General features: G+C 46.8%; 1 protein-coding gene across 2 annotated transcripts in view; it reads right to left on the minus strand.

Moving 5' to 3' along the window:
• The window catches only part of PFKM (phosphofructokinase, muscle), a 35,797-nt gene continuing 11,249 nt past the window's right edge, over window positions 1–24,548 (minus strand). Inside the window, exons 1-23 of one of the 2 annotated variants that reach the window (XM_045555072.1) lie at window positions 22,723–22,815; window positions 19,430–19,522; window positions 13,503–13,576; window positions 12,583–12,660; window positions 10,868–11,057; window positions 10,412–10,577; window positions 9,610–9,654; window positions 9,093–9,201; window positions 8,884–8,979; window positions 8,556–8,648; window positions 7,823–7,948; window positions 6,623–6,687; window positions 6,072–6,135; window positions 5,142–5,291; window positions 4,616–4,686; window positions 4,166–4,253; window positions 3,922–4,074; window positions 3,287–3,451; window positions 2,175–2,236; window positions 1,828–1,939; window positions 952–1,051; window positions 765–870; window positions 1–537 (exon numbers count right to left, since the gene is read on the minus strand). In XM_045555072.1, the coding sequence (XP_045411028.1) occupies window positions 393–537; window positions 765–870; window positions 952–1,051; window positions 1,828–1,939; window positions 2,175–2,236; window positions 3,287–3,451; window positions 3,922–4,074; window positions 4,166–4,253; window positions 4,616–4,686; window positions 5,142–5,291; window positions 6,072–6,135; window positions 6,623–6,687; window positions 7,823–7,948; window positions 8,556–8,648; window positions 8,884–8,979; window positions 9,093–9,201; window positions 9,610–9,654; window positions 10,412–10,577; window positions 10,868–11,057; window positions 12,583–12,660; window positions 13,503–13,576; window positions 19,430–19,514 (2,343 nt within the window). In that variant the 5' untranslated portion in view covers window positions 19,515–19,522; window positions 22,723–22,815 and the 3' untranslated portion in view covers window positions 1–392. Of the gene's footprint in view, window positions 538–764; window positions 871–951; window positions 1,052–1,827; window positions 1,940–2,174; window positions 2,237–3,286; window positions 3,452–3,921; window positions 4,075–4,165; window positions 4,254–4,615; window positions 4,687–5,141; window positions 5,292–6,071; window positions 6,136–6,622; window positions 6,688–7,822; window positions 7,949–8,555; window positions 8,649–8,883; window positions 8,980–9,092; window positions 9,202–9,609; window positions 9,655–10,411; window positions 10,578–10,867; window positions 11,058–12,582; window positions 12,661–13,502; window positions 13,577–19,429; window positions 19,523–22,722; window positions 22,816–24,548 lie in introns of those variants that run through there. The other variant, XM_045555073.1, reaches the window with a different exon arrangement.

Here is a 24,548-nt window from a genome sequence, read left to right on the forward strand (position 1 = left end):
TGCAGTGACCAGTTGGCATTTATTAGTGTAGTTACAATTTGTCACTGTAGGAAAAGTAGTAGAGGGACCTATACTCTTTGTTACCACAAAGAAATAAATAAAGCTTATTTTTAGGAAAATTCTACTGAGTAAGTGAAATTTAGCAGTAGCACTAGAGGAGCCCAGCCTTGTGTGACAGATGAAGCTGGGATAGAAGTTGTGATAAATTCTACCTAAATGGAGCTTGCATTCACCACCCTCTCCTCCAGCTCCTGGCCAGAGCTGATCATGGTACAGAATAAAAGGAAACCTAATGAAAAGAGAACTAAAACACTGAGAAAACGTGGACTTAGATCTATCAGGGGGAGAGCTGACCATGATCAGATAATCTGTTCCCCTCACTCCACAGAGGTTTAGACACCAGCTTCCCCAGACCGCTTCCGAGTGATGTGCTCCAGGTGGGCATGTTCTGAGGTGTCCAAGTCAATCTCGTACTTGGCCAGGATTTTGAGGATGGGCCTCAGCTTCAGCCACCACTGTTCCTTGGGGATTCGATGCCTACGGAGGAATGAGGTAGATGATGACATAATCTTTTAGCACCCCAATCAACTCCTACTAAAGGCTTATTGGAAGAAGTTGGGCAGAAGAGGCTGGCTTCGGAACATAGGCAACAGATCTGAAATGGGTAAGACTAAAAGAAAAGGAATGAAGACGTGAAGAGGTTGAAGAGAGAAGACCTTGAAACTACGAGGGAGCAAACCACCCCAGAAAAGAGATGTACTCACTCAAAATCGGTCTGGTCCTTCAGCTCAGTCACTGGCTGGAAGACCAGGGCCCTCTTACGCATCCCCAGAACACAGCCCGAGTCTGGACTATTGGCAAAGATCCGCCCTGCAATATAAGGCTTGTCAATCAGCTTCCGTACTGGGGAACCAGCCTCTAGAGGGGGGCTCCCCATCTCACCCCACCTACCATTACGGTAACTCTCTTTGATTTTCCCAGACATCCAGTTCATAGCTTTGGCACCCATCTTAGTGGCAAAATTCCTGTCAAATGGAGTTGGGCTCCCACCCTGGAAAAAGAATCATAAAAATTACGAGGGAAGGACTCTAATGAAGTGGCAGAGATATCCAGATACACAGAGAAAGAGGAAAGACAGGCCCCGGGCTTACAGCCAGAAACAGGAATCCAGAAGTCTAACTATGAAAGGATTCAGCCATTTATCAGATATAAGAGTAACTAATGAAAAGAGATGATTGGTCTCACAACTCCCTTTTTAGCTATGTAGCTGCCAGATCCAGTTTTAGTTTTATTGGCTACTGGGTCAATTCTCTACCGCTCCTCAGCCTAGCAGCTTTTGTCAGTCACCATCACCAATGACATGGTGTTCTTTGTGACCCAATCTGGCTGCCATTGGTGGCGCCTCAGAATAACAGAAAACATCATACAGATTTTCTTTGAACTAAAAGAAAGTAGGTGGGAAAGTGGGCATGTTTGGAGACTTCTGTTACAATTGGGGATGAGAGGGAGGTGCTACTGGTGTCTAGTGGGTAGAGACCAGGGATGCTGCTGCACTGCCCTTCAACGCATAGGACAGCCACCCACAACTAATGGTAAAGGTGCTGAGATTGAAGAACCCTGCCCGACATGAAGAGGATGGACCACATAATCTGTAAGGTCATTTCTAGGACAAAGATGTTTTGATTTTATGACTGTAGGAGATTGTAGGCTTATCCTCTATAGTGGCACCGACAACCTCTGCAGACTAGAGAGGGCCGGTGGGAGCCTCCGTGACTGCTGGGAGTCATGGCTGTCTGGCGAAGGGCATGACTGGGGTGTCTCCCCTACCTGCTGCATGTGACCGAGCACATTCTTCCTGCTGTCGAAGATGCCCTTCCCCTCTTCAGAGTACAGGTTGAAAATGAAGTCAGTGGTATAGTTCTCATTGCACTTTTCATTCCTGCCAGGTAGAGACCAAAAGCCTGTGACTCTGGTTGTCTCCCCATTCCCTCTTTCTGCCTTCATAGGCTTTGTTCTTGCCTTTTCTATCTCGTCCCAGGGTTCAGGGGATAGGTTGCCCCCCTCCCTTGTATCTACAGGTTCCTCAGGGTATCCCAACCATAGATCTATTTCTGTGGGTTAGGCTCAAAGCCTAGTTTTTTTCTTCACTTAGGAACAAACCATGGATGACGTACCTTAACACCAAGCCCCTTTTCACAGTTGTTTTCATCTTTTGCACCAGATGTTCAACATTTGCCTGAAAATGAAACAGTAAATCCTAAGCCCAGTTGGGAGTGGAGAAGGTTGGGCAGTGTATAAATCTCTTTTCCTCCACACCAGGCCTCTCCAAGAAGGAAGAGGGACACGGAAGAGAGTTGTTTACAATCCTGGGCCTGAACTGTGCCTAATTCCTTTAAACAGCTTAGTGTGGACTGAAATTTAAACAAAGACTCCAATGCGACTGGCAGAACTGGAAGAGGGAGCGTTAGAGACAGCTGCAGTAACTGTCCGTTTTCAGCCCCTCGCCCTCTCCACTCCCCCTTTCCAGGGGTTTCCTCAGAGGGCTGGCTCTGCTCGGTGTCAGTCTTTAGAGAGATGGCTTGTATGGAATCAGCGATTCATCTGCAAGGAGAATGTTCTTTCTTTTGCGGTTTGAGTTGGGTGTGAAGGAGCGGACTACTACCCTCCACTCCTGGTGGGGGTTGGCTGGGATCTCGGATCAGGGAGTTTCCTCCTCCTGCTGCTAAATGTCCACTTTGCGGCTCTTTTCTCCTCCACTGAACTAGGCTCTAGGAAAATAAGGATCATATGGTCCCTCTGTGAAACAGGAATCAGAGCCCTACCCTGGAGGTGAAAGAGTATCTCCCTCCAAAACAGAAAGCTAGCAAGGGAGATGCAGAAGGGGTGCTGTTGTGAAGATCACTGACTTTCTCAATTAGTTAAACCACCTACTCACTTATGAGTTTAGAAACTTTGTTTTAACCTCTCTAAACCTTTCTCATCTGTAATGCAAAGAAAATATCTTCCTTGCATGTCTATTGTGAAGATGAAATGCAAAAATGGACATAAAGGGTTTGGCAACATGCCACCTGACTCAAAATGAGTGTCCCAACACGGCAGCCACGGCCCTGTGTGTGAGTCTGCACTGGAGGACACCTGCATGGTGCTCCTTCCAGTCCTCACAGGATTCACAGAGCAATCCGCCCCGTCAGCGACCTGAGCTCTCACAGCTCAGGTCACTGTGGGGACAGTCAGGACAGACTGGGGCAGGGCAGAGCTACCTAGCAGGCTCTGGACGGCTGTGTACCTGCAGGTCTCGAATGGTGAACGGCTCCTCAAAAATGTAGGCAGCATCGGCCCCAGCTGCCAGTCCTGCCATGGTGGCCAGGTAGCCACAGTAGCCACCCATAGTCTCGATGATAAACACCCGACGCTTGGTGCCAGCTGCTGACTGCTTGATGCGGTCGCAGGTCTGCAAAGACAATGGGCCACAGTTAGAAAGATGTGGTCAGGGTCTGATTCCTGTCACTCTCTGGCCTTTGCCATTAACTCAGCTCTGGAACTGTATCCTCCCGGGGCTGGCAGGGCCCCTCCTAGACCTCATCAAGTTCCCCTGTTTAGGGATGACAAGCACATTCGCCAACCACACTGCGGAACTTCTATTCTGGGAAGGAAGCTGTATCTGTCCTTTCTGTTGCTCAGAATAGGAAAATTAGATGACCTCAGAAAGGAAAACAGCATTTGGTATGCAGAGTATTGATGTGCTTCTAGGTGAGGAGAATGAACACCATCCAAGTATGTAAATGCCTGGGCTTGGGGAAGCATTTTTCAAACGCAGCCCCTTGTTTGGTACAAAAACCGTCGCTCACTTTGCAGGCCCACACTCTGTCCAGAGATTGTAATCCTGGCCCAAAGGGATGGGACGTGGAGGTGGGCCCTCACCGTGCAGATAGTATTCAGTGCTGTGTCGGCCCCGACACTGAAGTCTGAGCCAGGGACGTTGTTGGAGACCGTGGCAGGAATGACCACAAACGGGATGCAGAGCTCATCAAACTGCTTCCTGCCCTCCATCAGTTCCAGGCCCCCTGTGTAAGCCTGAGGAGGAGAGAGCAGCAGGGGCAGGAATGGGGAGAGTGGAGAGGGAGGGCCAGGGGAGGGAGGGAGGAAGGAATGGTGGGGCACTCACTTCAAAGCCCCCGATGATGACAAGGCCTTGGATGTTAAACTTAGTTATGTTGGCACTGATCTGTTCAAAGCTCTTCTTGGGTAGAGTTCTAGTTTGGACCAGTGATGGAGGGCAAGCAGAATTGGAATTTGGGGAAGAGACAGCAAAATTGAAGAAGAGAAAAACTAGAATTAGAAGGCACTTTATTGAAAATTTCTTGAGTTATGCTGCCCTCCCTACTCCACCCTCTCACCCCTATCCAAGGACGCACGCTGTGGTTCTAAATGGCCCGAGCTGCTAAAAGATGCTTGGATGGACATGTCTGCCCTCACTGCAGCGACTGTGAGCTTGGGGCAGAGGGCCCAGACAACAGGGTGGTCGAAGCAGACCCTGTCTAATGAACTGATGCCAACATCCAAGGGACGCCATTAAGGGGTGACTGGGAGGAAGTGCTCCTACAGTGCCACTTACCTTTTAGTCCCAAGTTTGGAACCACCTTGGCCAGTCCAGCCCCCAACATAGCTCCAGCCAGCTTCCTCAATCTGCAGGGAAAGGCCACACAGTGCTGCTCGGCAGCTAGAGCACCGGGAGGCCTGTGTGGGACTGATGCCACTTCTTGAGTCCCAAACCCACCCCTCGGCTCTCCCTTGGCCGGAAGAGGAACACCGAGTATTCCCCACACACTGTACTTCTTCCACCCCGACTGCTCATTCACAAATACTAAGCACCTACTTAAGCTAGGCACTGCGCTGAGCTTTGGGACAGAGAATTAAATAAGATGCGTTGTTTGCAAAGGTTCATTCCAGTGGCTCCTACCTGTTCCTACTGCCCTCAAATTAAATGTCTACTTCTGCCTGAACCCTGAGAGGGGAGAAAGAGGTCGTGAGGGATGGGGGAAGCAAAGAGAATGGACAGGTCATCCCCTGCTACACTTATCTTCCCTGTGACTATTCCTGGGCCCCAGAACATGCACCCTCCTTCCTTTTAGTCCCCATACCTGACCCTTGGCCAGGCCCTCGAAGCCGTCATGTACAACCAGCACTCGGTTGCCCTGGATGAGGCCAATCCTCACAGTGGAGCGAACAGCGGCATTCATGCCTGCAGCCGGGGCCCCCACGTTCATCACGGCCACTGTGTGGGAGACAGTCTGTGCAGGAGCAAGCAGGGAAAGAGCAGGTCAGAAACCCCAGCAGGCAGAGGGGGCACAAGGTCAGTAAGGGAGGCAGAATGTGGAGCCCTTTTTGCCCTGGGATCAGGATGTCTGACTGTGACAACACATACCCCTCTCCCAGGGAATGCCAGGACAGCTTGTCACCTTATACTATGGAAGCAAAATCCTTTACCACAAATCAATAAATAAAGCTGCCATCCCTGGTCCGAGTCACTATTATGATATAATGAATAAGAGACCTCCCAGAGCAGCTTTTCTCAGTGATCCTTGGACCACCCGCATTAGCATCCACCTGTGGAACTTGTCAAACCCGCATATTCCTGGCCTCTACCTGAGACGTGAATCCCCTTTGAAGGGCCCAAGCATCCACATGCTTAATAAGCAACCCAGATAATTCTGATATACACTAAATATTGGGAACCACTATTCCAATGGAAGAGGTGGCTTAGATACACTTAGATGGAATCAATCCCAGAGGAAAAATACATAAGCCCTCTTTCCCATTCTTTGCATGCTATCTTGCTAATCCTGGATTGGGCACGGGTCTCATGTTAGAGATATCCAGAACACACTAAGAACAAGCAGCTGGTGTCTGGGGTGGTTAAGAGGAAATCACCATAGTAGGGCCAGGCACCCAGCACCGAACATTAGCGGTGGGCAGAGAAGTTGGCAAGACTTAGGTTGCACACACTGGGGATAGCAAGTCACCGAGAGACGAGGGGAGAGCGGTAAGGGGAGAGGGTAAGTTGCCAGTACCTTAGATACTGGGGGTCTGACATGAGCTAGAAGCTTGTACACCTCCCAGTTGTTCATGAAGCTCCTGTAAAGAGTACAGACAGCAGTGTCTTCAGGCCACTGCCCCTGGCCAGCAGCCATGGGGATCCTGCTCTGAAGTTTTGCTCCCAGAGGGAAGTTCCATAGGGCAAACCTCTGGGGACATCACCAGGGCAGAGCAGGGGTTGCACAGGGGCTGCACAGGGGCTACCACCTCATCAGAACTCCCTGAGCACTCTCCTCCCAGACACGGCTCAGCACCACAAGAAACGGTTCTTGCTAAGAGAAACTGCTAATCCAGCTGAGGTCCATGTACAGAAATAACAGGTTATAAAAGGCTGATCCCAGGAAGAGCATCCCTGAGGTGAACTGAACCTCCTGGTCACCTCACAACTAATTTCTTTGGGGAGGAAACTGTTGTAGAGACAAGAGGAAGAAGGAGAAGCAGACGCTCATATTTTGGGTCTGGACCCATACAGATTCTGACATCTGATTTCTGCAGCTAGTGAGCTTCCGGTCAGTCATGTCCTCACCGGCCTCTCAGCTTCATGGCTTCATCAAATTTCTTCTCCTCCATGGCCTTGGTCACGTCTTTGGTCTGAGGGAGGAGCACAGCAACAGTTACCCAGGGCAGGACCCTGCACAGCTGGGCTCCCATCCCACCGTCACACTGCCCTTCTCTGGCTCGTGACAGGTCCTGCCCGCCCCACCCCACAACTTCTCAATGCCCCCCACACTTTCGCAAAATGAGAAATATTTCTGCTTTTCCTTAATTTTCTGAGTAATGAGCAGCAAAAGAAAAGGGCTGACTTAATGCTCTATTTATTAGAAGTATGGGCAGAGTGGAAGAGTGCTCACACATAAATAGCATCTGCCTCCCTTCCACACCCAGGTCCCCAGCCTCGAGGTGGCCTCTAGACTAATGAGTAAATGAAGATCTTCTATGTAACCCAGGTAGGAAGAAAGACTGATCCCTGCCATGGGCTTCTCAACCACTGATTTCCACTCTGAGAGTCAGTGCTCTAGCTTTTGAGCTTTTCTAGTTCCAAGCACGGCTGCAAGTGTTCAGGACTCTGAAGTCTCAGAGAAAAGCAGGCCAGATGGGGAGCATTCAGACCAGCCCTGACACCAGACCAGACACCCTAGCTCCCAGCCAGTGTTCGCTTTGTGGTGTCAAAGGAGTGATTCCTCTACAGTAAAAGCCACCATGTTCTGAGCACTCAACATTTTCAAGGTATTGCATCAGATCACTTACATACGTTCTCTCCAGCCCTTACAATAACTCTCAATGTGAGTATTAATTAGTAACATCACGTTGATTCAGAGAAACATTTTCAAGGGTGAAATCATAGAGAGACAAAAGCTACCCAGCCATAACTTAACATTCTACTGCTTTTAATAAAGTTAGGTGGGATATTGCATTTCTCCTCCAATAAAGACATGAAAAGAAGCCTTGAGGTTGGATATTATGAGATGTTGGGTCTCATTGCTATCGAGGATGTAGAATCCCCCAACTTTCGTAGGAACATTTTATAGATAGGGAAACTGAGGCTTAGTTAGAGAGGTTCCAGCTCCTATGCAAAGCCCACTGTGCTCTTTCCCCTTGTCTCTTACTACACCATCCTGCCTTTCCATCTGTCCTGTACCAGTGGCCTTAGAAGTTGGTCTCATGCCCCATGAGCTCCAAGGCAGGGGCTTGGGATTGTTAAGGGGGGGTTTGGATCAGTACTTACCACCTGGACACACTCCATGAGGGGCAGGCGCACAGCCTGGTTGCCAGAGAGGCTCACCACACAGGCTGGGGTATCCGGGGTCCCCTCCAAAAGCGCCATCACTGCTTCCACACCCATCCTGCTGCCCTGCAGGAGCACAGGGAGTAAAGATAGTGTGGCTCAGGCCTCCCCATCTTGGCTCTGCCTAGAGAACCAGGGCACTCGAGGCCTTTCCAAATCACAGGGTTGAGTCCCACATCTAGGGACAGCAGCCAAGAACTTACTGGGCTTTACCTCCCTACCCAGAGTTCAGTGAAAGCTTGATGACTCTTTGCCACCAGAACCCCAAGGATTCTACCTGGTCCCAGAGAAACATGTCCACTCTAGTTATCAGTAGGGTTATGGGGGCTTAATATATTCGCTTTTTATTGATAAAATAAGGAAAGAGACTGCCACTGTCTTCCAGTGAAAGTAGGATAAGAGTGTTCAAAGGTTAGACTTCAGTAACTTCACTGATGCTCGGAGCTCTAAGACATTGGTCCTCACCATCAGGGAAGCATATCATCTCCCATCATTTTTGTAAAGAGAACTGTCGTGTGTAGGGGAATGAGTCAAAGGCCACTGTAGTCTAGAGACCGGTGGGGGGCGCATGACCAGTGATGTAAGCCCCTGCCTGGTGGAGCGTGGCCCTGCGGGGGCAGGACTGCAAGGCTGAGGGTTCTAAGGCCTGAGGGCCGCAGAGCCCATGACTTACCAGGATTCGGTCAAAGGCTGATGGTGTCCCACCCCGCTGCACATGCCCCAAGACAGTGACCCGGGTGTCATATCCCAGACGCTTTACCACCAGCTGAAAGGACCAAGAGAGGGACAGAGAGAGGGTTACACAGAGTCAAGGGGAGAAAACAAGCAGGGACTGGGGTGAGCCATGGATGGTTTGGCCTCCTGTCCTGCAGCGGTTGCTGGTGGCGGCAGAGCAGGGCCGGCACCTGGGGAGAGATGTGCGGGAGGACGCGGGGAGAGGGAGAAACCACTAGGGGATGCGCGATGGTGTCCAAGGCCTCTGTGGTTTCACCCACACGTACATTTTTGATGTTTTCTGAGGTGATTGGTTTCCCATGCTTGTCAATCGCACCCTCGGCCACAATGATGATGTTGAGACGAGAACCACGGGTCCTTGTCTGGTCAAGAATAAAGGGAACAACAGTCAGTGGAATAAAACTAACGGATGAAAAATGGATCATAAGTGGTATAGGGTGAGGGATATTTTCATGGCAAAATAAAGTGCCAGTACCTCACTGAGTCGGCGACAAAGGTGTTCCTCCCAGTCATCATCTGGTGGACATTCAGGAATAAAAACCCAGTCGGCCCCACAGGAGAGAGAGGTGACAAGGGCCAGGTACCTGAGGTGAGAGTCAAAAGCACCATGCCGGGAGCTGCACTCCATAACAGCCTCCCCACACCCAGCAAGTGCTCCCACCCCCCTCGGCGGGTGGAAGGTCTGGGATCCTCTGTCGCATTTTTGAGGCAAGGGTAAGAGCACCAGGGCCCCTCAGTGAGATTCTGTCCCTAAAGAACACCTGTTCATGTGCTCCTGCCATGGCAGCTTCCAATCTCAGAGCACTGCCCATGCTTTTATCCCAAGTGTGTGCCTCAGCATGTACACACACGCATACGCAGGGATGTGAGGGAGGTGGGGTGGAGGCAGGACAGGGGACCACGCCACAGGGAGCCCGCACACCTCCAGATCTGGAAGAGGGAAGAGCTACTGCTGGGTCCACGGAATAAATGGGTCAGGATGGGGATCTTACCCACAGTGGCGGCCCATCACTTCCAACACAAATGTCCTCTGGTGACTGCAAGAGAGAGACATAGGACTTACACAGTCTAAGTGTCCCTAAGGCCAGGATCAAGCCACCACCCGCACTGAGGCCAATTAACCTCTCTGGGAGATGAATTTATGCAGTTAGGCCTTCCCGCAGGTTTCCTGAGAGACCAGGAAGACCTACGGGAAATGCTTTAGCCACAAGGTGTCCTTCCTAGGCCTGAGAGAACACAGCAGTAAAAGCAGCAGTGCCCAGGCGCTGTTCCAGGGAGGGACAGGTTCAGGGAAAGGAAGGAGAGAAAGGGAAAAGAAGTGAAGAGAGGACTAGCCTGGAGTCCTTAGGATTACCCTGGGTAAAGTGTTCCCGTTCTCTCCTCCCATCCCCGCCATGGCCTCCCCAAGCCCCCCACTCTCTGAGCAGTGGTGGTCACGGCAGCTGCACTCTCTAGGATACAGTTGGAAGGGGGAGGTCAAGTTTAGGCTCCCGGATTTGTCTCAGTCTGGAGACTAACCATTTAGGGGACCCCACAGGTGTGAAAGACCTCAGAGCTGTAGGTGTGGACAGCATGCTGCACGGCGGCAAAAGGCAAATCTTAGAGCATTTAGGGAGCAGCGCCATTCCAGTGCTCTAGGAATCATTTTTAGTTAAAAATAGTGTTCCAGCCTCAGAAGACTGGTCATTATAGTCACCATAGTTGGAACACTGTCATTTTCACTAGCCTCTAGCCCTTTAGTGTGTCCCAGCTGCCACCCTCCTATACTGCTACCCCCCAAGCCCCCTTCCTTACCTCTGGGCAGTGGTGGTGATGGCATCTACAATTTCTATGATCCGGTGCAGTGCAGAGTCGGTGCCAATGGTCATATCAGTGCCGCAGAAGTCATTGTCAATTGAGCCGACCAGACCCACGATGTTCAGGAAGCTGGACTTTGTAGCCTCCTCTCCTGTGATCTTACCTGACAACGAGAAGCAAACCAGGAGCCACTGGGTGAGGTACCTGGCATGCCTGAAGAAGAGATTTCCAGGGAGAAGAATCTACAGCCAAAGGGAATTGTTAGCAATGGCAGAAAAAGGAGACCAAAGACTGCCTAGAAAAATGGGTAACATTTTTCTCCAATGGGAGGCAAGGGAAGTGTGTGTGTGCACTTGCACAGATAAGCAATACTGATGTGAACAAAGTCTTACCCACTTTCTTTCATCAGGATAGCCCACCACAAAACAAATCAACAAAAAAACAATGTTTTACCCGCTTTCTGGAGGTCACTCAGCAAGTCACTCCACTCAGAACGGAAGGTGTCAGCCCCAGTGAGGCTGCCATCACCCCCGATGACACACAGATTGGTGATCCCACGCTTCACCAGGTTGTAGGCAGCTCGGAGTCGTCCTTCTCGGTCCCGAAAGTCCTTACACCGGGCACTTCCAATCACCGTGCCTCCCTTGGGGAAGAGGTAGGCGTCAGCTCCCCAGATGACAAAGCCATATTTGGGCCCAATATGTTATGATTTCCCCTATTCCAACACTGTGATGGGCCAACATAACCATGTGACTCCCTAGGAAGTTCCCTGACACCCTTGAGAGTCATTTGGCCCTTCTAAAGGAAACGGAAATTATGCTAGCTGAGACATCATAGGGTCATTCCCATGATCTGCTGCATATCTTAGAACAGTGGTCCCCAACCTTTTTGGCACCAGGGACCAGTTTCGTGGAAGACAATTTTTCCATGGATGGATGGATGGGGTGGGAGGGAGCTTTGCAGCCCCGTCCCTAACAGAAGACTGCTAAGAACCCATTTCATTGAAGCCTTTATTATCAAAGTGACTATCCTCAAAGAGAACAAGTGAATACATTCGTGTCTGTTAACTTCTGGAATAATCATCTTTCACATCTTCTTAGAAGCATAACAAGAAGCAGTGACTTGAGTCTTTGGCAATTCTCCTTAGTGGCCTGGCATTATTGGACTGTGTCCAAACTGTTTTTTGGAGTTCACCCCAATGTGCTTTGTAGTATTTTTCTTCTCTAACACACTGAGACTTCTAACCATACCTAGGCACTGGCAATCCTCTCCCCTTGGCTCCTTGGGGGATCTATGGTGCTAGTGGCAAGAGCCACAATACCCAGCTATTCACAGGAGAAACAGCTCTGGGTACAGAAAGCCTTAAATTCCCAGGGATTTACAGATACCAAGAGAGGTAAGTACACTTGGTTTTCACACATCATATAAGCTCCTAGGCATCCATGACTTTGGGATACTGGTGGAGAATTCTGCCTCATTTAAGGCCACTTTATGGCAAGCACGATTGCCTATGTAAAGCTTTCACTAGGCACTGCACATTAAATTTCCTCCCATGAATTTTTAGGAGATTGAAGTAAAGAATGTGGACAGAAATGTCATTTGCAAACTTTTCAGTAAATCAGCAAAGGATTATATTTTTACCGGGCTAGCCCACGGTGGGTACATCTTAGAAGGAGCCTAGAATGACATAAGTAGCATCAAGGGCTATGGATATGATCAGGATATTCTTAAGAACTGTCTCAGTTTCTTCTTCCCTTAAATAGCCTGGTTGCAAGTCACTTCATCTCCATCACATGAGGACTGGCAGATTTCAGCTCTGCTTCTGGCTCTGGCTCCAATCTTCTGGTAAGCTTATTTTCAGGGCCAGACCTTCCCCGTGACCCCAGAGTGGGACCTGCTTACGTGCCAGTTCCCAAAGTCTTCCCTGTGACCTTTCCATAAAAAGCAAACCATCCTGTGATCACTCCCTCACCCCTGCCCCACCCTCCAGGAAACCAGGGTGATATTTTCAAATGCAAAGAGTAAAGGGCAAATACAGCCCCTCTCTTGTCACTGAATTCCTTCACATTAAACCACGTGGCAGGGATTTTGGGAGACCGTGAGCCCAAACCAGAGTGGGATGACACAAGGACAGGACAAATATGGGACAGGAGTTCTCTGGAACATACCAGCTGAAGCATCATCGAAACGCTCTCCCAGGTGGCTTCCCTGATGTGATCTCCACCATCCACCAGGCCTTGATAACCCTGTGGGACACAGTATGCCCTTCAGCCTCTGCTGGGCTTCCCCCTAAATCCCAGGATTAACCCCTAGGAAGAGGTTCTCTGAGCATCAGGTCACCTCATCCCATTAGTGATTCTTGGATGCTCATGGACTGTCATATTTAACACAGTCCAAAGAAGGAGATAGTAACTTTATCAATACGCTCTTCTAATTTCTCCCATTTTTGAAACATCAGGATGTTCTTCTTAATATTTAATCTTAATTCCTCTTATTTTGGGCTCATCCTATCTCCTCTAACCTGCTTCCCTGGGGACCACATAACAACAGATGGTTTTGACAACAATGGGGAAATGGAGAAGGGGATGTTGGAGGGAGGGAAGGAAAGGTAACTTGACAAGAGACTATAAAATTTGAGAGAAGAAAGGCAGACAGACCTTACAGAAAGAAGAGTGGGTGAAGCATGACAGGGAACTGAGAGAAGGGGGCCAAAGAGGGGTCAGAACCTCAGAAAGTTAAGCAAAATATAGAAATACAGCAAGACTCTTCCCTCCTGGGACTCTACCCCCAGATATACTAAATTTGCTGTAAATGCTACCCACTTTGGTGGAAGTGAAGGCAGATCAAGAGTTACTTCTTCCTTTAAACTGAACAGGCAAATGAAAACCCAGTTTGCAGATCCCTGGGTCCCAGCATCACCACTGGAGCCAAGAGTGGGAAGGAGTGACTCACGGGGACAGGAGAGCCAGGGAAAAGCAAACACAGCAATGGAACTGGGAGGTGAGGAAACAGAAAGTGGGAAGGGAGTGGGAGGCACACAAAGCAGAGAACAGAGAAAGAATGAGGAAGAACACAGTAAAGAACCAACCTCATGAACAAAGAAGACACGGGCACCAGTAAAGATACCAACTCGAACCACAGCCCGGACAGCAGCATTCATTCCTGCAAGGAGGGAGAAAGAGTCAGGGAGAGGCTACTCCTAAGAAAAGAAGTTATACCTGGCTAAAGATATGGGTCAGTCCTTTTCCTACCCTTTTCTCTGAATCGAGAATAATTCTCTCATCAAAGTCTTCTGGGCTCCCCACTCCCAATCACTACATTCAATGTTAATGGAGCCCCCATTCATTACCCCCCCCCACCCCAAAATATCCTGCCTTTCCCACGACCTTTCCTTGACAGGATAATCTTGGAAATAACGATGACAGGAACAAGCAAGCACTTTCCTGAAGTACTGTGCGTCAGACGCCTCTCAGACATCATCTCACTTAATCCTGTCCACAACCCTGGAGTTGCCTCCATTTTACAGATGTGGAAACTGCAGCTCAAAAAGGTCAAGGTCACAGAGCTAATACTCTAAGAAAGTTCAGATTTTAATTCAAGTTCTAAAATACCTAACTCAACACTATTGACCTCGATGCCTTGCCCTGCGAATCTCAATGGCTGTACTAGGTTTTTCCTTGCTTTCTGTACTGAATCTAGACATTAGCTTCGGTAGGCTTTTCAGGACAAAGACATGATCTCTGTGGTTCAGTGACCTGATGAGTCACAGTCTGTTCACGAGCATGCCTGTTGCTGGGTGGCTGATTCTCCCAGTCTATGCACATGCAAGCACACAACTTTTTTGTGTCATTTGTGTTGGTATATGTTCCAATGTGTGCCGCACAGTTGTGATTTGCTAGCTTCCACACTGCCAGGAGAGGTTGTGACCAAGTGTGCAGGAAGAATTTGTGGGGACTCTATTCTCTCACTGCCTTCTCCTGGAATTCACTCAATTAGTCAACACAATACTTACTGACCTCCTCCTGTGGCCCTGTATATAAGATGTGTATGGGGAACTTAAAAATTATGCTATAAATTATTCTCCCTCTGCTTCCACTGGGAGAAAAAAATTAGGACTAAAACAGAGAGGGGAGCCTTTCCCCTTTTTCACAGATGAGTATTATCCCTCTCCCAGTGGCTGCTCAATGACAAGTACTCTTGCAGGGGCACTTACGGAACACAGCAGGTGCTCCACAAGTGTGTTTCATATTAGGAACAATGCTACTAATACCGCGCTAAGTGTGGCTTTATGGTGACAGGCGGTAATGCAAAAGGAATAGCAGCCATGAGAGATCAACTTCTCACGCACCGTTTTGGCCACCTATATACCATGTGAACAAGTCTGGCTTTTATCCTGTAAGCTAGGGTTTAACTGGGGATCCATAGATGACAGGTTTCAGGGAATCCGTGTACCCCATAAAACTGTGTGAACAGTTTTGTGGGCAAGGACATTTCCTTTGGGAGAAGGTCCATAGCTTTCATTTGATTCTTAAAAGGGTCTGTGATTCCTGCCCCCAACTCCTCCAACAAAAAAAAGTTACAGAAAATGACGACTCCCTGAAGAGCAGAGGGACACGATGAGATCTACATATTAGAAAGGTAATTCTGGCAGCAGCATGGGAGATAGCTCGAGAGAGGTGACACTAGGATTAGGAGGCTACCTGGCATCCTAGACAAGAAATGTGGAGGGCCTGGACTGGAAGAGTAGCATTTGGGACAAAACAAATACTGGACAGAAGACATCTAGGAAAAAGAAGCAACAAGACTTATATCTAATCAGCAGTGTGACTACATTTCAAGGTTTTGGAGAAGAAGAAGGAAATACCCCATGATTGACTTATGCAAAGGGCAAAACTGTGGTGCCATTAACTGAGCAGGGCAAATTTTGGTTTGGGAAGGTTGGGGTGAGGATGCCACATTCATATTTGGATATGTGGAGTTTGCAGTTCTTGTGGGGCATCTATGTGGACTTGGAAGAGACTGTTTCAAGAGAACATATAGAATCAGAAGGGGAAAAGGGCAAGGAATGGAACCCTGAGGAAAACCAACGATGAAACAATGGGCAGGGGAAGGGGCTCCATGAAGGAAACCACTAAGGAGCAGCGAGAAAGACAAAAGAAGAAACAGGGATTAGCAATGTCTTGGTAGCCAAAAGGGGACAGTTTCAAGAAGTGGGAACAGTGCCAAAAGCTTCTGACAATTGATCTAAGATAAGGACTGGAAGGTTGGGCTTGTCAATAAGAGGGCATTGCTGAGCAGGGAGACAAAGCTTACTTAGGATGTTATTAAGACAAAGCCTCATGAAGTCTAGAAGTTCACACCCTTAAGTTGAAGGGATCAAAACCAAAAAGTCTGTGAAGGGAAGGGGCTTCTTAAGAAGCTTCAGGAAAAGCCTGTGTGTGTGAAAGGAACAAGATCAGAGTCAACACAAAGCCATCAATGCCATAGGAAAGATGAACAAAGTCAGCTCAATAAGATCAGAACAGACAGGAAACTGGAGTTTGTTTTCCAGTCTGTCACAAGGCCTAGGAGATTCTCTTCTGGATACCTGGAGTTTTGGAGTATGAATTTGTAATCTTAGAAAATAATGGAAAAAATTATTCTGAAATGTATAGGTTGGAACATTGTTTCCTGCTTCCAAGCTGAATAAGTTGGGTGGGGAGATTTAAGATAAACAAATGACTTAAAAGGTTTTCAGTGCAAAGCAAACAATAGGCAGTAGGCAGGGAATACACAAATCTGTTGGGCAAAAGAAAAATTCTACAATAAGGAAGATTCTTTCTCTTCTCCCTCTGGAAAGGATCTCAGCTATACACCCAGACTGGGGTATTTGGTTTATACTACAGAGTCCCAGTAATCCTTTGGGCTCTCCTATCCAAACTCGCTGGCCTACACTGGCCCCACGCCAGTCCTGGCCAGAGTCTCCTTGGCTGTTCCATGTTGCCCTAAATAACACTCGATGAGCAGCCACCTGACTTATTAGAAGCAAGACGAAGGATAAGATTACAGGCACCACCTGTATTCTGGGTGCTGTCAGAGGGTGGGGGTGTTCTGCAGAACATCATAAGCACATAGTTTAGAGTCTCCAATTATAGCCTATTGGGCTAATGGGAAGAGGCTTTGGGAAGAATAATGTGGCTGATGGGTCTCCATGAGACTAAACAGAAAAAAACTAATAAATGACTCAATCACAACTTTTTTGAAAGCTGATACTAAAAAGTTTCTTTCCACCTTATCTTGGAACAAGATACAAAAATTTATGATTTATGACCTAAACGTTTGTTAGGTGTGAATTATACTTTCTAGTGGATATATAACTAAAGATTATAAACCTGAGAATAGCTATCCACAGTGGTATAAGAATCCCTGTTCCTATCAACCTTTAAAAATAGAATAAACCAGGCACAGTGACATAAACCTGTACTCCCAGCTACTCAGGAGGCTCACTTGAGCCCAGGAGTTCAAGTCCAGCCTGGGCAATATAGCAAGACCCCATCTCTAAAAAAATAAAATAAAATAGGCTAAACGTGCATTTGCAATGACTGCCTGTTTGGAGACAGAGGGCTAGAGCAGATGACTGAGGTCCTTTCCAGAGGTAGAAGACAACAATTTCATAAGGCTAACTGTAGCACGGTTTTGGCAGGCTGAGGCCATTCCTGGGCTGGAAAGGGAATTAAGATTTGGTATTTAATCTGCTCAGCATCTCAGAGTCCTTGACTTTTGAGCTCAGGATGTCTGATTCCCGGCCATTTTTCCACCTCAAGAGATTATCACTTTGATGATAATCAGGAAGGGCAGAGCTGTAGCTCCTGTGGAGTTTACAGAGCTCGACCTCTTTCCCATGTGGCCCATATCCCCTAGGGAAAAAAACATTTCTGTGTTTTCTTCCTGGGAGAACCAGGGCCCATCAAACTTATCTCTGGGAAGCCCACTTCTGAATTTGAGCTACTCCTTCAGCTGGGACCTCTCAGCTCTATTTTGAGTTTTCTGTTTTGCCTCCCGAGAATTTCATTTTCTACCACTCTCAGTCCCTACCGACATGTGCCTGTGAGGTTACATGGATTCACAGGTGGGATATTTCCCAGGATACACTGTGCCCACAGACCTTGGCCTAGCTGGGCCCTTCAGAAGTTAGCTTATCTTTAGAGCTCCTGCCTCCATGAAAGATGATCCTTCTCTTATAGCAGGCAGGTTACAGTCATCCCTATAGCAAGAGGGTCTCACTGCTCAGGATCAGAAGCTGGAAGGGCTCTGCTCCTCTCAGACCCAAGTTAAATTCTAGGCATTTTTTTCCCCTCTGTCCCTCTCCCAAGGGCCCTTCTCCATTATTTCATAACTCTGTGTCTCACTTGGATATTTTAGTAGGCTCTCTCTTCCCCTAACTTGACAATCTAAGTCCACAGGACATTCTACCAAGGCTTCAGGATCAACACTCAAGAGCGTATGTTGAAGAACTCAGTGTCGGCAAGGGATTCCGCCAGGAGAGATGACAGAAGTCATAAAAGCCAGGTCCACAGTCTCTACAACCTCAGTTAGGGCACTGCATTCCTAACCTAGTCACTCTGCCCAAATTCTGACCTCTGTGCCCTCCTTCCTGAGTTTCTTCATTCTAGCACTTTCTGATTCATAACATATATCACAATTACAATTAAATAACATTATTTAAAAAGATAAAGTCTAGCTTTACTAATACACTAATAAGAAGTATCATAAGGGCAAAGATTGTGTCTGACTTCACTGATGAATCCTTAGCGACTATCATCCTACTTGACACAGGGTAGATGCTCATTAAGTTTTAATTAATTAATAATATGGCCATTATTTACTATGTGCCAGCTACTCTTCTAAGAACCTTACTTGAATAAAGAGTTCAGTTTCTTGAAATCTATATTCTCCATGAAGTCTTTCCTAATTAACCCAACCAGGGCCTACCATTTCATTATATAAGTGGATTCTACTTGGTTAATGCACACTTGGTTATTTTTATTTATGTGCCTCATGTAAAAATTCTAGTGATATATGATACTTTCTGCATTAAACTGTAAGTTCCCAAAGAAAATCAACTTCTTCACAGCACACAAGACAGGGCTCTACACAAAGTGAGTCCTTGGCACAAAGTCTAGGGAAGCCTAGGGACAGTGGTGCAGAGGTAGGCAGGCTAGCTGGGACAGCTTTCCTTCTCTCTTTTTTTCATCATAGTCTCCATGTCCTGGCCTCCCTTTCAGAGATTCTGCCCCTCTTCAATGTATTATAAACTAGAATGTACAAGAAGATAAAAACAGAAAAAAGTTTTAAAGAACCAAAATCACACATCCCCTCTCTCCCACTTCATTTTTCCTATATACCCAATTTTCATGACTCCCAGGTTTCTTAGACTCAACCCAGAGGGGGGTTCTCTCTGGCTCTGTTTTCTGCCCCTCCACCCTCAATGGATCTGCACTGATTAACTGCCGCTGTTCATATTTGTCCAGGGGTTACAAGAATGGAAGGGGAGAAAAGGCCAGAGAAAACAGAGAGTGCCTAGCTGACCCTGGTCAGTGCAGGAACTCTCCAGACATCAGAGGTAATACCTGAAGATCTAGTTGGGGTCTGCTAAATACCAATTCTGGGTCTCTTCCCTTTCCCACCATTTCCAAAGTATGTGGAGCGAATCTACCTACCATCTTCTCAACAATTTTATCTCTTTAGTCTCCTTCTAATGTTGCTTGAGAAAACATCACTCTTTTAGATACCAGAGGACCAAAATGGCCCCAAATCTTCGGAGAAACTTGGAAAGAAGTTTTATGATGATGGGGGTAAATAAAAGTAGAGTAAATAAAATCCAAGTGAACCTGGGGACTCAGACCTAACAAAGATTTTTTAGGAAAGTCCAGGATTCCAGTGAACCTGCAGAAGGATAGTCCTATTCTGTAGGCTAAAGGAGTCAGGAAACTCCAAGGGACATACCAACCATGTTTTTTGTCCCCTTCTCCTTACCTTGGGCATCTCCACCGGAGGTTAACACGGCGATGGCTTTGCCGATCCCCAGAGTTTTGGCTGCATGGTGCTCTTCATGAGTCATGATCCACTCTAGAATTTAAGACAACAGTCAGTTAAAATGCAGCCGGATCAATGTGCTACTAGCTCAAGAAATGGCTCTGTTAGACTGGCTAGAGCCACTTCAGTCAGGCTCTCCCACTACACTAAGTCTGGACTTCGCAGCCTGGGAGCTTTGGACTTCTTCCAGAGGAGAGCCACACCCTCGCAGACTGACAAGCTGAAATGTCACTGTAATCAAGCCCAAGACTGCAGAAGTCCTGGTTAATCCCTCCCACCCCAAGTGGAACCTATCTGAGGAATAAGCTAAGGTCAGGGAGAAGAGCAGTTGACTCAACAGCGGTGAGAAAGCAAGAAGAAAGTTAAGTTAACCTTGAAGATTCCTCCCTTTTAATGAAGGGAAGGGTTATTGCAGAGGGTAGGAATCAGATGAGGTTTAAGGCATTCACTGAGAACTAGCAAAGTATTAACAGAAGTAGAAAAACAAGGGTAGCTTGGGTTATGGTTAAGATTTAGGGTTGGGTGTTAGGGAATTGAGTAGGGTTAGGTGACACAGAGTTGAAACTAGAGGTTTCAGGTTATAAAGGCACATGAGAGCTTGGGCAAGTTAATGGTGTCCATCTCAGGGACAGTTAGGGACTTTCTTTGGCTCTTCCCATCCCTCTCAGGCTGTCAGCCTCCTGCACATCTCTTGATCCTTTGTCTTTGGGCCTTGTCCCTCACACTACATACTATCAAATGGGAAGGGTAACACAAAATCACTGCCATGTATACATAGATATGTACACATGACATGGGAACCCCTTCATATTTTTGTCTTTAGAGATTATCTCTCTCAAACGAACACATAAGACATACTTTTGTATCCATAAAATGCCAATGGAATCATCATTCTCCTAATTTTCCAGGCTAAAACCTGTTATTTTAAAATTTATCTCCTCCATTTCAGAATCAAAACAGTAACCAAATTCTATTATTCTCCCTCCTTATTATCTTCCTTCATCTATCCCCTCCTTTCTATCCTCATTGCCTCTTTCCGCCCGAATTGCTTACTACAATAGCTGGTCTCTCTCTGCTTGTGTTCCCTTCTTCACTCTATTAAACACACAAAATAAACCTTCATGGGAAGGTCAGAGGTCCCTGAGGCTTCAGTAGAGAAAGGATTCATTCACATGAACAGGAGTTTTAAGGGCAGCTCCTGTTTGTGCCCTGCATCTGGGGAAATCAGGGTATCTGCCTATAGAGACATAGGTCAGGCAAACACACAAATCACCCACGCCAATAAAATAAATGCAATGAAACACATATGAAGACATCCACATGAACATATAGTATTATTAAGAGACACAGATTAATAAACATACTACATATAATCAGTACTGACAGATAAAGTCCAAACTTCTTGGGTTGGAATTCAAAGCTTCCACAGTCTAACCCTTGCCTATGGCTTCAACCTTTGCTTCCATGAATTCTCTGTTGCATTGTCCCCTGAACTTTACTTTGCTGTCCCCAGGCACTTTTGTGCCCAGGCACACAACATCCCCTGTCCAGATGGCTACCCTGGCCCTTTCCACAGATCCATACCCTACTCCATTATTTAAGAACGGTCCGTGTCTACCATTATTAAACCTGTTAAACTTTCACTGATTACCACAGGTCAAGGAAGTCTTCTTTTTGGACCTCGTCTAATCATATATTGTCTGGAACTGGATCATTCATTTAGCACTTAAATACTACTTTATGTGGCATTTTAATTGCTTCTTATGCACTGAAAAAAGGGTTGGGCTAGATCAGGGGTCAGCAAACTACAGCCCACAGGCCAAATCCAGCCCTTCTCATGGTTTTGAATGGCAGCAAACTATGGAAGGTTTTTACATTTTTAAATGGTTGCAAAAAGTATTTCATGACATGTGGGAAATATTAATATTTGAAATTCCAATTACAGTGTCTATACTATCCTCATTCATTCACCTATTATCTATGGCTGCTTTTGTGCTCCAACAGTGGAGTAGATATTGTGACAGAGACCCACTAGCCTGCAAAGCCTAAAATATTTACTATCTGGTCTTTTATAGAAAAAGTGTGCAGGCCACTGGACTAGATGACCGCTAAAGTCACTTTTCCTAACTAGACTGAAAACTCCTCCAGAGCAGGGGTCATGTTCCTGTTTTGAAAACTCTCACACAGCCTGCCAAAGCGTGATGAGTCCATGCATGTAACAGGAACTCAATAAATACTTGGTGAAAGTATTAATGAACAATTGAACAACATGAAATACAAATATATGAGAATTTCAAGATAGGCTTGGATACAGATATGCCTCTATATTCTCTCTACTTCTAACAACATATTTAAGACTTAAGAAATCATATAGTGACAAACAGTGAAAGGGACATAAACACCTGAATAGAGGCATTCTCTTATTTAACTAGAATGTAATGTCCAAATTCCTGCTGTTTTCGAAAAAGAAAAAGTGGCTGGAACAAGTAGGAAAGCAAAAATTTGTAAAGGAAAGAACAAGACATCAGAGTATGCTGATCCCTTTTTCCCTGAATTTTTTCTTTTCATTCATTCTTGCAACTCATCACTGTGTAGAAAGAAGCCCATACAGGGATTGTCTACCCCTGGAGGCTTCGGTGAGGAAGAAAATTCACCCTAACCAGGGGAAGGTTAGGAGTGCTGACCTGTGAGGAAAAAAAAAAACCAAAAAAACCACCAGCTCATATTCTTCTCCTGAGTCTCTAAGGCAGTTACAGAGGCACAAGCCACAGAAATACATGCAGACTCATATACAGGCATCCTTTACAGACCCACCGCGACACGCACGCAGAGATAAGCAGACACAGATACTAAAACATATCTGTAAAATCACATGTGCGTGTATATAAGCACGCGGGAGGGAGAAATTCGGAGAGGCAGCATCATAGGCACACAGATTTGAACTGGATGAGCGCCAGGGTAGGGTCAGCCTGCCAAGGGCAACACTGTCCGCCACCGCCGCCCATCCCCGACTCCCAGGGAACGGAGCGAGCGCGCAGCGGAGGGAGGGGGGCCGAGGGGCTAGATTCCTCACCACTGCCCTGCCCATCCCCCCTCGGCTCCGGATTCTGGTGCCGCATAGCCTCTTCTTTTCCCTTCTGCTCCCTTCAGTTCTCCCCCAACCTCCTCCCAGTCCGCACACTCCCGCCTCCCTCCCAGCTTTCCCCTTGCTCTTCGCCCATAGCCCCTCTTGCCTTTTAGTCTCAGCTCTCCTCCGCCTCAGCTTTCTTGCAGATCGTCCTTGGGGAAGGGGGAGGGGAGCTTGGCGAACACGGGGAGGAGCCAGGTGGAGGCAACCAGGGAGGGGGGAGGAGGGAAGGGTTCCCAACCTCCACTAACAGATGCTGACAAAAAGGCTCCGCCTCCTCCTGCTCGCCTTTCTCCTCCTCTTCCTCCTCCCACCGAAGAAAGCTCAGATACGACTGCGGCTTAGTTTTCAGTCCCCGGAGGGTCCTGGGCCCTCATAACTATCTCGGGAGCCCTCAGCTCCGGAACGTTGTGGGAATCAGAAATTATTTAGTTGCTTCTCTTGCTTTCAACAGCAACTTTTTCCTAGTTTGAGCCTAGACATCCTGCATTCCAACATTTTCAGCAACTGATAATAAAACGTCACTCTTAACAAACATTTATTGGGAGTCTGTGTGCCAGATTTTGTATTAGATGCTGAGAGATGAAAAGATAAACGAAATAGAGTCCCTGATTTCGAGGAACACTGAACAGTGATGTTTAAACAATGAACATTTCTATAGAATATCTTCAAAGAACGCCTTTTACGTTACCTTTCTCAGAAAATACAGAAAAGCTACCTATTTGGAATGGAAGAACCCTGAGGCAAGACCGCGGCTGTGAAAGCCCCTTCTCAAGCCTGCAGCAGGAGGCAGGTGCAGGATTCTGGTGGTGAAGCAAGAGTATCACTTGGCCTTCACAACAAACAGGATGATCCACCTGGGAACATGGGTTAGCAGCCCCCAGAGCAAGAGGTGCATTCTTGCTTTCTCCTTCCCTTGCTTCACCTACACCTTTGCTCCATAGTCGTGTCTCTTCTTGTGGCTTTTCCTACTGCCCTTTCTCCTGCTTACTTTTGTTTCTGCCCGAGCACATTCTGGTCACAAACAATTAAGAAGTGTCTAGGTTTTATTTCTAAGTGACTAAGAGATAAAACCATTTGAATATACCAAAAACAAAACAAAACAAACAAAAAAAACTTGTAGTCCAAATGATATTGCAAGTCAGTAATAAAAAGACAATAACTCAATTAAAAGTGGGCAAAACATACGAACATACATCTCACCAAAGAGATATACAGGTGGCAAATAAACGTATGAAAAGACATTAACATCATATGTCATTAGGGAACTGAAAATTTAAAAAATGAGATACCATCACACACTTATTAGAATGACTAAAATTTTAAAAAACCTGATGATACCAAATGCTGATGAGAATGTGGAGCCACAGAAACTCTCACTCATTGTTGGTAGGAATGCACAATGGTACAGTCACTTTAAAAGGCAGTTTGATAGTTTCTTACAAAGCTATACATAGTCTTACCATATAATCCAGCAATATGAGTTGGAAATCACATCCACAGAAAAACCCGCACATGAATGTTTATGGCAGCTTTATTCACAATTGCCAAAAACTGGGAGCAACCAAGATGTCTCTCAAAAGGTGAATTGATAAACCATGGTACATCTAAACAATTGAATAATATTCAACAATAAAAAGAAATCTATCAAGCCATGAAAAGACATTGCTTAGCAAAACAAGCCAGTCTGAAAAGTCTACATACTGTATGATTCTAACTATATGACATTCTGGAGGAGGCAAAACTGTAGAGACAGTAAAAAGATCAGTGGTTAACTGGGGCTTGGGATAAAGAGGGAAAGATGAATAGGTGGATTTGGGGGGCACTGAAATTATTCTATAGGATGCTGTAGTGGTGGACACGTGACATTATGCATTTGTCAAAACTCAGAACCATAAAATACAAAGAATGAACCCTAATGTAAACTATGGC

The sequence above is a fragment of the Lemur catta genome, chromosome 6 (genome assembly GCF_020740605.2).
Source record: "Lemur catta isolate mLemCat1 chromosome 6, mLemCat1.pri, whole genome shotgun sequence".
Lineage (NCBI taxonomy): Eukaryota > Metazoa > Chordata > Mammalia > Primates > Lemuridae > Lemur > Lemur catta.